General features: G+C 40.7%; 1 protein-coding gene across 1 annotated transcript in view; it reads right to left on the bottom strand.

Annotated features, from left to right (window-relative positions):
• Positions 1–16,333, bottom strand: part of sv2a (synaptic vesicle glycoprotein 2A) — a 47,645-nt gene that overhangs the window by 13,041 nt on the left and 18,271 nt on the right. Inside the window, exons 2-5 of the mRNA XM_005923683.3 lie at positions 14,157–14,949; positions 1,553–1,733; positions 605–756; positions 277–410 (exon numbers count right to left, since the gene is read on the bottom strand). Of these exons, the coding sequence (XP_005923745.1) occupies positions 277–410; positions 605–756; positions 1,553–1,733; positions 14,157–14,766 (1,077 nt within the window). The 5' untranslated portion in view covers positions 14,767–14,949. The remainder of the gene's footprint in view (positions 1–276; positions 411–604; positions 757–1,552; positions 1,734–14,156; positions 14,950–16,333) is intronic.

The following is a 16,333-nucleotide window of genomic DNA, read 5'->3' on the forward strand; positions in this document are numbered from 1 at the left end:
ATTGGGCATTTTTAAATAAAAATCAGGTTTTTTTTCTGTGTCAGTGTTTAAAACATACTGAACTGAATTCAGAATCTTTGATGTATATTTCAGCATCTCCAATGTTCAGATTTCTCCTGGACGATAAATATGTACATATTAAGTTATTCAAAATGTTTTGGAAAAGTGCATAAGCAGCACTTTGTCTTTAAGGCTGTTTATGCTTTCAAGCATTCAAAATGTATTCAAAAATATATTTCCACAAAGTCTAAGTGGGGTATGAGCTGTCAGGCTGACCTCAAGGTAAAAGCGGGGGCTCTCAGGCATGGTGGTGAGGGCAGAGATGGCCGCCACAGAGGGGAAGGCACACACCAACACAAAGACACGCCAGCTATGGAACTGGTAGGCTGAGCCCATCTGGAAACTCCAGCCTACATGAGGAAAGGAAGCAAGAAGAGACGTGAGACAGAACTGCAGCATTTGTCATTTGCAATAAAAACTGTAGAGAAATGTAAAGACAAAATTAGCATTTACATAGCTTAGAATGGATACTGGCCTACTGGTGCGTGAGGAAACAATCTCGAAGCTTAGAATGTTCATATTTAAATACTGTACATTTTCTTACCATAGTGTGGGATGATGGCCCAAGCCATGGCAGATGCGTAGATGCCACCAATCATCCAGAACATGCAGAGCCAGGACAGATGCTCTCCTCGCTTCTCTTGGGCGAGGAACTCAGAGTAATAGGAAAACACAATTGGGATGGAGCCACCAATGCTGTGGAGTTAAAACGGAAGGTAACTGAATTAGAAAAGGTAGCATCTGTTCCCATAACAAAAGATTCAGTCATTTGTGATTTTTTTTTTATTTATCAGTGAATGACTGAGAATTCATTTAACTGTCCATCTTGGTATTATATACATACTTTCTTGCATGTGTGCTAATATTAAATCAAATATTTCTAAAGATTTGTAATATAGATATCAATTCTGTTTGTGTCTTTTAACTATAGCATGTACAGCAAATCATTTTAATGGACTTCACCAAAAATGAAAACAGAAAAATATTTATGAATTATTTCTTACAACCAGCTGAAAGGGCATGATTTCATGCAGGCTGTCATTCTGCTGGCATTCTGCTATAACCACCAGCAATGAGCACAAAATGCTTTGACTAAAAGCCTTTTACAACAGCCTTAAGATGCTGCATGCAAGTAAAACTACAGACAGGTTGGCTTGTTGCAGTAGGTCAGTGTTCACATTGTTAGTCAATAACTTTGGACCATGTTATGGAAGCTGTTGACGTTTCTAAGCCCAAACCTGAGGAAATGGGAGGCCCAAAAGTACCTTTCAACACTTCACCTGAGATACAGCAAACACCAAATACAACCAGTATCTAAGGGCACACTATTTTTTTTTTTCTTTTAATGAAATATAGCCACTTCATATTTAATCTGCTCTGTGCCACGTGACATTGCTCTGCTTATCAGTTTGACTGATGTACTACAGTGGGTCGTGACTGCCTCATCTCCAGCTCTGGCAGCTGTGTCTGAGTGACTCATCTATCCCCTTACCCCACACCAGAGATCAGGCGGCACAACAGGAAGGAGCTGTAGCCCTGGACGAAGGACGAGAAGAAGGCAAACACACTGTTGATGGAGAGGGAGATGAGGAGGGTCTGCCGTCGCCCGATTCGGTCGGCCAGGCCGCCCCACAAAAAAGCCCCAACCATCATCCCCAGGTACACAATCAGACCTGGAGAGAGGGGGGATTAAGAGGGAAGAGTAATGGAAGAGAACGTCATGGGAAGAGATAATGAGACGGAGAGAGACAAAGGGCAAGATAATGAGTTATTATTCATCAGTAAACTCATTGATATTACTTCCAGCCTCCACTTGCACTTTCATTAAACTTCCACTGCCCAGTAAATTAGCTCATCTGACTGCCTCACTGGACTCAAGCATTTTGCATTAAGCATGAAACAGCAAGTTAATGCAATATAATCATCCAAACCATAGACTTCATAGCAGAGAGGGTCGTGGCGTACATCTTATTCACAACAGATTTTGTGAAATATGCAAAATATCATCTTTCACTATGTGTATAATAAAAAAGAAACACTGATCTATCCCTAAATTGTATAAATGTATTTTTCTTTTAAAAAGCAGCAAAGTAAAGGAACCAGAGAGACTGATTACTGGACAATACTAGTTTGAGTAACAGTAAGTGACCGAGAAGAGACAGGAGATTTAAACAGGGAGGTGGTTTCAAGGGGTTCTCAAATTTAATCAAGACCATGTGTATTATAGTACAATACACACGTATTATAGTATTATAGTATAATCAGGTTGTAACTGAGAGCTGGGTTTCACACAAAAGACAGTTAAGCATTTTTTTTCCTTGTTTCCTTGTTGCAATATTTCAGATGTGTATTTCAGAAAGTGTGAGCAGGCAAAAGATGAATCTCTAAAACTGGAGCATGGAGCAAAATGCAGGTGGCAATTAGCTGATGTCAGCACAAACCTAGGAAATGGGCCATGCTGAGCTTATATTCAAGCTCAAATATGGTATAATCTGTAATCAGATCAAATAAATGAACTTTAGAGGTGTTGGTAAATGATTATTAGCTTTAACTAGAGCTTTATTACATTCATAATATGAAATATTGGTGTTTTGGAAACTATAAGGTTTATATAATTACACTGAATAGTTTTAATGACATACATGGATATATACTCATCTGAAACACTGGCTAAGTTGAATGAGCTAGCATGCATTAAAGACCTGGGCTTAATAATGAGGTCACCAAAAAGGTGAGAATCTTCCAAAACATGAAAGTGCTGATAAAAAAATCTTAGACAAAGGCTGGAACCAGAGAACAGGAACAAACTGCTGCAGCCTTAAAATAAGTATACATGTTGTGTTTCTTTCCTATAAATGACACCTCTGTTTGAATCTGAAGAAACCTTTTCATCACTCACTGCCCCTAAATATTTTATTCTTTTACAACTTCAATACAATCCCTTTAGTGGCTGCTTCCTGGTGTTTCTACCCAAATGAAATTCTCTATACAGCCAAACAGTATAAACTGAAACCCGTGGATAAAACTGCTTTATTCTCTTCTGCATCAGGAAGTCGCCACCAGGGAGGAGATGCCGTTAACAGAAACAAGCAGCACCTTTGTCAACCCGACTTGTGATTTAAGGTGCCAACATGACTCATATCCCACACTCTGTCTGTCAAACCTTTTCTCTCTCTGCAAAACTGATGATGCTCCCACACCACACATACACCAGTTGTTCTCCTGCAATCAGCACCTTATTGACATCCTGTCAACAGTGTTCGCACTCTGAGGGTGTTCAGTGAGACAAGTTATTGGTGAGATCACTCTGAATATTTAAGGAGAAACTTTTCACCATACTGTGTCTGATTGTGACATCTATATTTAAATTCTCATTATCACTTTTTTGTATGTGAAAAGGTAGTAATCATGCATTTGTATACTATTTTTTGGCAAGAATTAACCCCAAAGCTCTCAAAATATTCAATTGGATTGGAGAATAAGCACAATGTATTTTTTCTAGTGCATTAGAGTCAAAATTCTCAGTCAATTTTATTGATTAAGGATTAATTTAAGTGGCAAAGCCAGTTGATAAAACAGTCAAAGTGCTAAAAAGTAAAAAGAACATCGAACCAGATCCAAAATCATTTTAAATCACCCTTTTGTGAAATACTACCCCCTGGAGGTGAAAGATTTAGTTAAATTTTGCGGAGTATTTTTAAGGCTCATTACTCTGAGAGCACAGGGTCACAGTTCTGTTCTGACTGTTTTATCTGACATTTCAAAAGATCGAGTAGAAAATGTCTCAATTAAATGTGATGCTGAAATTTTGAAAAAGTGTTAAAATGCATAGAATAATGCAATGCCTAGAGCTCCACAGGTTGCTGATTACTGACTATTGCAAAAACCCATTAGACTGAGTCACGTTTTTGTGGACCCTTTATGCTTTTCACAGTATCTGCACATTAGTGGTGCAACGGATCACGGTTGATACGTAATCCGAACCGATCCCACTCCACGGTTCGGTACACACGTGATCTGAAAATTCGAAAAAGAAGGAAAAAAAGTATGTGTATGGTGCGCGTGGTGGGTCTGTCAAGCGATAGTTATGGCCAGCGATAGTTATGGCCAGCGCTAACGGTCTGCGGCATTTAAGCAGCCCAGTCCGACCGGGCTAAAGCTATTACAGAAGCTATTGGGGTGTTTAGCTGCAGACAGGAGGCCGTATTCCGTTGTGCAAAACAAGGGGTTTAAACTATGATGAACGTGCTTGATGATATCCCATTGCGCGTCCGCTTTAGTGGCAGTCCAAGCATATATGAGCAGGAAAAGTTTAAAGTTATGGCTGAACTGTCCCAGGGATCTTCTGTTGCTCTAACTACTACAAACGGGTGGACCTCCAGGGCAACGGAAAGCTACGTGACCGTGACAGCTCATTATATCACAGCGGAGTGCGATATAATGAGCGGTATGTATTATTGATCCAATCCGTGACTTAAAACCGTGATCTGATCCGATCCGTGAGATTTTTGATCCGTTGCTGCACCACTACTGCACGTGCACATGAAATGAGTGTCATTGTTATGGCAGATAAATGATAATGACAATGTTAATCCCTAAAAACTCCATTCACTGTGAAAATTCCCAACTTCAGAGGTTGAATATGCATTTATATCCCAGTCCACTTTGACCTTTGTTGCTGGGTTTGCTCTTCATAACAACAGTACTTCTGGATTTTGTTAATGACAGGGGCGTGGTCTCTTTAAATAACAGTGTTAGCGTCACCTTATTGAAATGAAGTTCTCAAACATATTTTTTGATGTTGTTGTGTACTGGGGTAATTATAATGGAATGACCTGATAAATAATACAACCAGGAAGCTAAAGAATGCAAACCACTGGGTGATGTCATAGTGGCTGTGTCCATCTTTTATGTACAGTCTATGACTAGAACCAGCAAAGTGATAAAGGACAGATCCGGTCTCACTGAGATATTTTGTCCCAGAGGAACAGTAGCACCATTTTGTCCAGGTTTGACTTAAACTCTGAGACATCAACCAGACAGGTGACAATTACTTCTTCTACTGAATTGTGAACTTCTAACTGAATTCAACACCACAGTGGTACAAGAAGCAGAGTGTATGTGTAAGACAGAACAAGGCCCAAGACGTAGTCTTGTCGAATTCCCGCTGTGAAGCAGCATGGCTCAGACACTGATCCTTTAATGTCACCCTGTGAGCTTTATCCTTCAGGTAAGGTGCAAACAGTAAAGGTGAAGAGCCAGAGACACACCATCCATTCAGCAGAGTGGTTTACTGAGAAACATTCAGCACACAGTTCATGAACACGAGCTGTGCATGTAGTGTCAATGCCAAGGAACAGATTCATTAAGGACTGCTGGGCTATAATAGATTTATTGCTACACAGGTCCTGGTATAAGTGTATCAGTGAACCTTGAGATGACATTGTTTTATCTGACAAGATTTTTCAGTTTCTGACCGAAAAGGCTGACTGCTATTTCAAGGTAGGCTTAGAATTCATGGGGAAAATCTGAAACAGTCATTAACCTGAGGACAAGTACCAGTAATCAAGGCACAAACTATACTCAATGCCATGGGAATCACATTGTTACATTTAATATTGTTTCTTGCATAACAAAAACAACACAGTCCTGCCAACTGCTAGTGGTGTAAGACAGCGGTCCCCAACCCCCGGGCCTCGGACCGGTACCGGTCCGTGAGTCGTTTGGTACCGGGCCGAGAGAGTTGAGGCTCAGATGTGAAATGTATAGTTTTCAGGGTTTTTATCAGTTTTCAGCGTTGTTTTGTTATCGTTTTTATCGTTTACTCGGTTTTCACGTGTGTTATGAATAAATCTTCTTTTTTTCGGTACCAGTACTAGTTTTATTTTGTTGTATTTATCCGCGACACCTTAAAGGCCGGTCCGTGAAAATATTGTCGGGCATAAACCAGTCCATGGCACAAAAAAGGTTGGAGACCGCTGGTGTAAGACATCCAGAAAAAATACTGAATTAGGCAGGAAAAAAATAATTCTACACAGGTTTTAAACGCATCTGGTAATACAATCCGTTATTAAACAGTCTGACAGAGGTGCAAAGTGCCGGGATGATGAAGCTGGTTGAAAAGTCAGGTTAACACAGAGGATGGATGTCCTGAACTAGAATAATGTGACGGTGGGCGTCCTTTTTCTTTTTAAATGAAAAGACCTTTGAATGAAATTATTGAAGTGTGTATTTGTTTCTGGCTGCACATGTTTCATTCCTGCTGTCTGTCCTTTGGTTGTATATTTCAGTGTAAACTTTTGCAGCTGTGAAATGAGGAGCAAGGTGACTTTCATTCCTTTCTTTGAACAAGTGTGTGTGTTATTAATGGTCACCCAATCATATCTGGTGACTTGTTTTATGCTTTATTTCCTTTTCACTCACTGCTAACATCCTATAGAATTAGGTTAAATCTTCAGGAGATTAAGAAGTACAGCAGAAAGTCCGCTGAAGATAAGGAATCATAAAGCTATGTGTGTTCCAAAGCAGCGGTACCACTGTGAGCTACTTCTCCTGGAAATATCCTTCATAGCAGCAGCAACAACTAGCAAGTGATGGTGATGATGAATGTCGCCGCATTGCAGCAGCATCAAAGTAGACAAACAGACAGACAGCCATAGTGAGTAGGATGGATCAAATGGTAAATATTTCTTTCTAAACCACCACATCCAGCTGGGAGCTGGAAGCCTGATTGCTGTCGTGACCAGTAACCACGTCATTATCATTTCCCCTGTCATCACATTTGCTTGTCTATGTGGCTAGAATGCATTAGCAGCAGCTTTTGGCTCGAGGATGAATTGTGTCCCAATTTATCGCTCTTCTATATCTGAGGGGTAAAATAATTAATTAAGAGGCTAACAAAGCTCGCCTTAAAGCTAAACCACAATGTCATCAATATTTAGTTTGACTAATAAAATAACATCATCTTAGGGAAGAGTTTGATTTAAGCCCAAGTTGTTGCTTTTATGTACTTTTAAATGGACAAATATGACAGAAACCAAATAAAATATTAAAGGTAAAATACATTCTGGCAGTAAAAACAATATTTTTCACCAAATTCCTAAAGATGCACATAACGGTCAAAAGACCAATCAATACTACTATATTCCCAGTGGATGAACAGGTGGCTTCTTTCAGGTATTTCCTTTTTTTTTTTTACAGCCTGTGGACTTTTACACTCGTGGAGCTGGTTTTGGCCACAGCAGGGAGCTCTTTACAGGGAAAAGCTGCAAACCAATCAGCAGAAAACAGAAATGTTTCCAAAAAGCTAATGAAAAAAGTTTATTATTTAATGGCCAAAGAGACAACACTGTGCTTTTGTTTTAAACTGTTAAATAAGGAAGCATCATAGTGCAAAAAAAAAACATAACCACTGCAATGACCCAGTTCTTAGCAGTAGTGGTGCCTGATGGGATGCTGTGATTGATGCTTGTGCAGGTTGTTCTGGCTACACCCTTATGGGATTAAATGGGGTCACCACCAACAGGGACTACAGCAGAACATGAACCATATGATGTAAACTGTATGGAAATGGGGTAGAAATGGCAAAAAGGCAGCATATGGATTTTATAGTGAACAAATGATGTTTTAAGGGCAAAACTGACCTGCAAAGAAGTTCATTCACAGAGAATTCTATGAGGAAATGACCATACCTGATTAGGTTAATAGCCTGAAGCACTAGTTCAATATAGCATGCCATTTCTTTTGTAAACTATAGTGAAAAGAAACCAGAAAATAAAGCAATATATGATTTAATTCCTCTGTTTCATCATGCCTGGGTTCACAACACCAAGCTGGAGAAGATGCTACATTCATGGCTACATTCACTCTGCACAGTCTACAGCTTGAGCCTCATTCCAGTTAAATAAAAGGAGAAGGAGACAGAAAAGCCATTACAGCCTACAGTGTGGAGGTGAAGCATCCTATCAAAAACAGTTCCGCTGCCAACAGCTTTTGTATTTGAAATCCTTCAGCAGTAATGAGATCCCGACTATTTCTTTGTGATTTTTTTTTATTTGACAGTTTTCCCAACAAACTCTTGAATCTAGAATTGCATTCAATTAAATAATGTTCCTATTGGTGACGTTTTCATGATTTTCAAACCACTTCATTGAATTCCAGTGAATCTGATGCTGCAGTAAGCTGCAGATGCTCAGTAACATCAAAACAACCACTGCTTTCTATTCGTCTACATTTTAATCATTCATGAGACGCGTTTTGCGTTTTGTTTTTCAGAGAAAGCTGAAACAAAATGTGGTGAAGACAGAAAGAGAGACGGAAGGAGAGAGGTGAGCAGGACGAGGTGCAAAATGAAGAGAAAGGAGAGAAGCAGAAATCTCCAGACAGCTGAGCACCTTTGCACTCTGAATGAGGGGGAGGGGAGGAGGGGGGGGGTGAGAAAGGGGGGAGGACGATGGCCAGTCAGCGCTGTGACAGAACTCCCAAGGGCTCCAGGGTAGTGTATATGCATGTGTGTGTGTGTGTGTGTGGAAATGGACAAAAGTGTGCGAGACTGTGTGTCTATGTGCATGAAGAGGGGGCAGGGCAGGAGGCTTCTATTAATAGCAGGTTTTCCCCAACTAGCAGAGTACACGGGGCTTGTTTAAGGATCCAGTGAGGGAGACATGTTAGCAGCTCTTGTAGAGCAGAACTGATCATTTATAGATGGCTTACACTGCAGTGTTCTTCTCTCATGAACTTACAAGTCTCAGAAACAGGGTACAGTAAAGCCAAATTGTATTCCTACAGGTACAAGCTACACAAATGTGCCCCTCAGGGTTCATTATTAGGGTTCAAGGTAATTATGGGTTCCTTTAAAGACACAATATGTTCACAGGAAGCAAAAGGTACATGTACATGTCTTCTAGATATTAAGGTCCAATATCAGTAGACAGTCAGTGTTCAACTGTTGAGCAAACGATTATCTTTTCACTTAGGTTTTAAGGTTTATATAAGTTAAATGAAAAGCATTTAAAATGTCTCAAAAGGAGTTCATTTAAGGTCAGTCTTTCAGTAAAAAGCATATGCATCCTCTATACCCTACTTATTATATATTAGTCTATTTATTTCATTTTCCTGTGTGATTTAAATAATTCACTTTTCATCCAGTGGTTTGTTGTTCGTGGGTTTTATGACTTTTCGATTTGCTTATGAAGCACAGTGAGCTGAGATTTCTTCTGTAAACTTCTAGTTTTCCTTCATATCACCTGCAAAAATTAGCATGGTTCTCCTTTGTGGTGCTTCCCCTGCTTTGTTTTTATTGAACAACTAAATAAAAAGTAGCGCAGGAGGAGAATACAGCTGCAGTTTCTTGTGGTGACTGTGAAAGTCAGCCAGCAAATATCCACTGCTACCACTGAAAGCTGAAGTAATAAATGCTATAAGTGCTTTGCAGTGGTCTCACTTTGTGACGGTAGTGTGAATAAAGGTGTTTGGTCCAAACAAACACTGCAGCAGCTGATTAAAATGCCTTCAAAAAGAGGGGAAATATCTCCTGAATAAGCTGTTTGCTCGGTTACCTGCAGCTCTGTTTGGCAGCACTCATCAAATCCTCCGCACTGTTTACGCTGCTTCCAATTTTGTAAACAAAGTCAGGTGTTTTTTCTGGTATTCTGAATCATTTGTTATAAGGCTTATTTGTGTGTTGCGTGTAGTAAAGATAATTTACGACTGCTGTTTCTGTACTGACTGGAAATATTACTTTTAGTAGTTTATAAAAATACAAATGAAATATAGAGAAAAAGCTCATTTTGATAACAAAGCTCAGTGTTTTTCAAATGAATATGTAACCCAGGAGCTTCAATATTAATTTTCTAGTATTGGAGAAGTACTGATATGCAAACTTAACATCTTTCTGATGCTCATACATGTACAGCAGGCTACAATATCCAAATCTTTTTGCCTACAGTTTTCTCTGACAGATCATCCCCAGGACCGATTGACTGTTTTCACCCATTTTATCCCTTCATCCTTGATTTCAGTTACTGATTCCATGTCCATGAAAAGGACGGGGATACATTATATTACACAAAGGTTCCTTTTAGCCTGAGGAGAACTGTGCAGTCGCTGTCTCAAAATGCAGCCATGCAACTGCAATAATTAGAGGAGGCAGTGAACATATTGTAGCAAAGGTTACAGATAACAAAAAAAACCTTCTCAAGACTATATTTAACAGAACTGTGGCTGGAAATACACTGAATGCTGAGCAGTGAGAAAACTTCTTAACACCAAAAGGCTGAGGATGCGCTGATCCTGCACATATCCTGCATGGAACAAACTCCCGTCTCCTATATGACAAAAAAGCTACAGTCCACTGCAGCTTCACAACAAGGGCAAATCAATGACAACCACTTCACTGTTTCACTGCTGTGTCGATGTGTTTCGTCGAGCTCGTCGAGCAGAAACGCTGCACCAGGGTTTTATTTAGACCGCTCGATCTGTCATCATTTCCTGTGTTTGATCCTTATTTAATTCTAGTCTTTGTGTTGCTGAAATGTCAAACGACAGATCCGTGATCATGTCGACATTGTTGCAGTCACCCATTACATGCACATACTAATGCACACACAAAACAGATGATCCAGAACACTGCGTGGGGTAAGAGCAGCTAGCAGGATAGGCTGAGATGGAGCCTGAGGATGGGGGTCGGAAGAGGAGACTGCATGCAGAGAGGTACGAGCACAAGAGGCTCTCTCGCATGAGTCAGGAATGTTGCGTAACAGGAAGAGGGGAGGGAATGGAGGCCAGTCGTGTCTCCCTGCCCCTCCCCCAGCATGACACAAACCCAGAGGGAGAAAGAAGGGGAAAGGAGGTATAGATGGAAGCCAGACTAGGCAGCAATTCAAGTCGCAAGTTTTCTAATTTTGCTCCACTTCCTTTTAGAATGATCCATCATATGCACTGGCTAATGTGTTTGTCTGAGAGCTGGAGGGAAAATGTTTTGAAAAATGTAATAATTTTTAATATTTTGAAAAATTATATACAAGTAGTTATTTCATTGGCTTTCTTTAATAATTTGCCCTTCCGCCTCTTTCCTGTTTCTTCCATCTTTCCTTTTGGTCGTCATCACCGAGTTGGACCTCTCCGTCTTATCGGTGGTAAGAACTTGCTGTTGTTAACTGAGAAGTATGATTATTTGTGGCAACAAAGTCCAGAACCAATGGGTGATGTCACTGTGACCATTTCCATCTTTTATATACAGGCTACATTCATGAATACCATTGGCTGTCGTAAGCATACATCTTGATGAACGTTTCTGGTAAGGTCTTCCCAGATGAACAAAAGTGATCTTTTGGACCTCTGTATCTGGACAATTGAGCATGTATTTTCATGTATTACACATATACAGTAACTCATGCTCTGGGTGTTACCATACTGAGTGATAATCTTGCATAAATGTGGCACTAATCATTTATAATAAACTGCAGCAGACTCTGTACAGACCAGCTTTAGCTGTATGTTCATAATTTCTTTTGTACATTGACTTTTCTGACATGGATTCCTGGATCAGAAAGCAAAAATGTAAAATGATGAATTTGCTTAATTTGGCAGAAGATCGACTCAATAACAAGGTTTCACACAGCTCTCCATGAGCGATATAGAATTTCATGTTGAATAATTTAATATGACCAACATGAAATCAGAACAAAGATGTTTACTAGATTTGAAAAAGACATTTTGTTAAAGCCAAAACTACAAAAAAATATTGAAATGAAGCTTAACTGTGATTCTGAACCTTATACTGCAAAATCACTGAGGAATCAAAGACATTACGGGGAACCCTTCCTCTTGTCCTTGAAGCTGGCAGATTTAAAAACATCCAGGAGGATAACGGACTGTGTGAGTTATGTAAATTAGAAGACGTTCTGTCCTGATTAAGATGCAAGAATATCCAAATCTTTAAAATTCAATGTTTTGGTGCACTGAGGCCGACAGAATGAAATGTTCTTTTGGGGATATGGCTAAATTAGCCCTTCTCAGGTGGCATCATGCTTTTTGTCTTATTTTCACTTCATGGCCCTGATTTTTCTTTTTATTTAATTGTGTCTCATAAGCCTGTTTGGGCTGCTTCCATTGATTTATGCATAGCCCAGTTAATCAATCATATAATACTGTTGATAAAAACATCCTGCACTTAATCAGAATGTCTATCATCACCAAAAGTTCAAACTAATCTGAAATGAAAGTTTCATACTGAAACAAACTTTGAGCACTTGAACTGTCAATCAGAATTAACAGGTAATGTTTGTACAGAGGACACTTTTATGAACAAATGATGTTCACTTTAAACACCACAGATATTCAACATCCACATCTGCTGCGACGATGTGCATCGAGCAGCATACAGTTGAACACCCTTCTGAGAGGAAATTATGTAATCAGAACGCATCCAACTCATCAACATTACAGTAAATAAAACCAACAACACAGAGTCCAGGCAGAGCTCTAACAGGGATCTGCATTCAGCTGTTAGTGGATTCAGCAGTGCTTCAATCAAAATCATGCGTCGCTTTCACTGAAGTGTATTTACTTCTCCTTTTTCTTCTTCTTCTTCCTGCCTTTCGGGGCGACCATAGCACATCATCTGCCTGTATCTCACCCTATCCCTAATATCCTTCCCTGTCACACCACCACTCTACAGGTCCTCCTTCACTACAGCTATGAATCATCCCTGAGGTCTTCCTGTTTTCCTCCTACCTGATCTGCTATCCTTCTTCTGCACATCTTTCTCAATTTGTCTCCAAACTGCTCATCATGAGATTAAAAATGTAATGATTTCTAGTCATGTCCATCCTGGTCACTCCCAATTAAAACTCCACCATCTTCACACCATACTTCTACTGATTTTCATTCTTCTTCTCTCCAGAACAAACCTACACCTCTCCAGGTTCTCACCACAGATCACAATATCGTCTGCAAACATTGTGGTCCACAAAGTTTCCTGCCTGATCTCATCTGTCAGCCACTGAAAACAATACGGGCATCAGAGCTGATGTAATCCTAACCCCACCTTGAACCCATCTGTTACTGCTACAACACACCTCCTCACTGTGTTGAGGTCCCCATACACGTCCAGCACCACCCTCAGATACTCACCCTCACTTACTCAGGCCTTTGGTGTACAGCCAACGACAGATGGCGTGGTAGGATTCGGAGCCTGACCAGATATTCTAGGTTTACAAAGGTAAATATTTAAACTATCTACTCTAAATTTAAAGGTGCAAAGAAAAAAACAAAGAAAATGTGCATTAGAATATACATTTTACGGGAAGTTCAAGACTGGTGTGCCCTGTCCATGGTACTACATCATTACTTTAGAGCAGGGGTCCCCAATCCCAGTCCACGAGGGCCGGTGTCCCTGCAGGTTTTAGATCTCACCCTGGGTCAACACACCTGAATCACATGATTAGTTCATTACCAGGCCTATGGAGAACTTCAAGACATGCTGAGAAGGTAATTTATCCATTTAAATCAGCTGTGATGGATCAAGGACACATCTGAAACCTGCAGGGACACCGGCCCTCGTGGACTGGGATTGGGGACCCCTGCTTTAGAGGGTACCAGCACAGAAACAAGCGGTTGGACTCCAAGAAGGTGCCTCATTTTCTGAGTGTGAACACACACACACACACACACACACACACATGCATACACATAAATACACACATTGTATCCAGCTAAAAACAGCTGAAGTGAAGCAGAGAACACTATGTTTGGACTGGCTGAGCATTCGATTTTAAATTCTGCTGCTGCTGTTCAGGAGCTGCATGGGCAGTTGAATCTTAAATAGCTGTAGTTCCACTGCCAACGAGGCCGTCGAAAACCAATTACCAGGGGATAAGCTGCAAAGGTAATGGCTAAGATGAGGCAGAGATAAAATGTGAAGTGGTGGCCTACGCTGCCAAAGGAGGCACACAGATAAAAAATAAAGAGAGAGAGACAATACAGAGTAGACTAGTTGAAAGAAAAGTTGCACATTGGCTCTTATGTAATTCCCCCTCCTGAGTGTTGACAAGCGAGCTCAGAGCAAGCAAGAGAGTGAAATCTGGATGTCTTACCCAGCATGCCTTTGTTGGGCTCGGAGAGACACATGTCTATTTGAGCACTGGGCAACACGAAGCCAACAACAAAGATCTCCACACCGTCTGCCATTAGTGCCAGGCCCAGGACAAAGTAGAGCGTCCACTGGAACTTCCCGTGGCCACACTCCTGCAGGATGGCCTCATACTGCTGTGCCAACTCCTCCTGATCTTTTCTCCTCTCGCCCTCATAGGCCGAAAGATCCCTGAACTGCTGTGCCTGTGCGGCTGTCACGCCATCCATGCTGCCAGCCTTCCCCGATTCAGCTCTTGGGATGCCCTGGTACTCGCCCTCATAGATCTCGTCATCCTCATCGTGTCCTTCAGTGGAGTCGCTGTGGCCTTCTTCATCATTGGCACGGCTGTCGTTGCGATAATATCCGCCATCATTGCTCGGCACGCCAGCATAATCGTCGTCGTCATCTTCCTCTTCAAATCGCTTATAAGAGCGTTTGGTGTACTCATCTGTCATTTTGTCCATGCCACGCCCCACCTTCTTACCGACCTGCTTCTTAGCAACTTTGGCAATGTCCTTGGCGCCACGGACGAAGTCTGAGCGGCTGTCTCTGTAGCGACCGTCATCGTCCATCTTGGATATGTAGAGGTGGTGTTGGTCAGTTGCTGCAAGGAATAGGAAGTATCAGGAGCAGCCCAGGCACATGAGTGTGCAATGAGTATTTATGTGAGCTGATAAATTCAGCACTGAGGACAGCTCCCAGCTCCACTGCACTGCTGCTGCTGCTGGACAGAGTCGGCTCAGACACAATAAATCCTGTGGAAAAGCAAAGAAAAGAGTAGAGTTAGCATGAGTCATACAATACCTGTCAGGCAGAGACACATTTTTAAACAGTCTAGGTTCAAGGTAATTAATACTGAAATGCACAGGACCACAGGCATTCACATCGCATTGACATTTGCAGGACATATTATCTGGCTCAGCACTAATGGTTGGAGAAAAAAAAGGGACATGACAGCTTTAAGAAGCTGACAACTGAGTCTAGAGCTCAGTGGCCTATATTAATAGTTATCTCACAGCTCTCTCTACAGCCCAAATCACACTGTGGCATTTACAGCGGTGCACCACAGAGCTACCGAACATATAATGGTCCATGCTGTGACACAGGTCTGTGCAATTAACAAGCAAAGAGCTGCAGCAAAGGTCAGCATACACAGAAAGTACCGCCGTGGTGGGGGTTAAATTCAAGTTTACCCCAAGAACACTTGTGATTATAATCCATGTACTGTTTTTAAATCCAGACACTGAATACTTGAAACAGTCAGGCAATCCCATGATATCACAGTCAGAATATAATGTTACTTCAAAATGGTCTGAAGAGTCATTCCCACATAGACGATTCACTTTTCAAGACATCATTAGGTATTTATAAAATATTTAGTTTGTACAGAAAAGAACTTGTCTTTCCTCATTGAGTCATAATTTGCAATCCTGATTGTATCAGCAGGACTGCCTGCTCTTTTTCATGGCACCTCTGTCTCTGTGAAGCTGCTCTGTTTTGTCTTACTGACAGGAGCATGCTGTGCCAAAGGAAAAGGCTGTAAGCTCAACAAATAGACATAATAAACTGAGCATTTACTGTATGATCAATTTGGCATCCTACGAACAGTTCCCGACTGGAAGGATTAATGTGATGATTCACCACATTAAGAAGGAGATAAAATGTGTCTCAATTTATATTGTGTTAAATACTGGACACATTCGCCTCTTTGAGTCCTTAGAAATCCTCAAATGGGATCTATTTCACTGTTTCTTATTTTCTTCTATCACACATCCATTCTTATAATGGTGGATGCTCACATGAACTATAGCAAGTCTTTTGTTTATGAGGGGCAGTCAAGAAGTTTGCTTAAATATTGATAAAAGCTTGTTTTAGAGGGGCTGTACTGAGGCCTAGCGTAAGACAAACAAGTATTGTTATGAACTATTCATGTAAATCATGCAAAGCTACTCTAGTATAGTCTAAGAATAATAATATGTATTTAGTGAGCAAGTTATTAACCCTGTAAATTATTTAGTGTCCAATGGATTTAACTAGTCATCTTACTGAAGTGAGGTCATTTATTCCAATTTCCTGTGGTGTCAGTCTTTGCCGTGGTTACTAATTAAAAGGCTGCACCCAATGACACCCATTAGTGAT

Source organism: Haplochromis burtoni, unplaced genomic scaffold (genome assembly GCF_018398535.1).
Source record: "Haplochromis burtoni strain Fernald_Lab_line unplaced genomic scaffold, NCSU_Asbu1 Contig_64, whole genome shotgun sequence".
NCBI classification, from domain to species: domain Eukaryota; kingdom Metazoa; phylum Chordata; class Actinopteri; order Cichliformes; family Cichlidae; genus Haplochromis; species Haplochromis burtoni.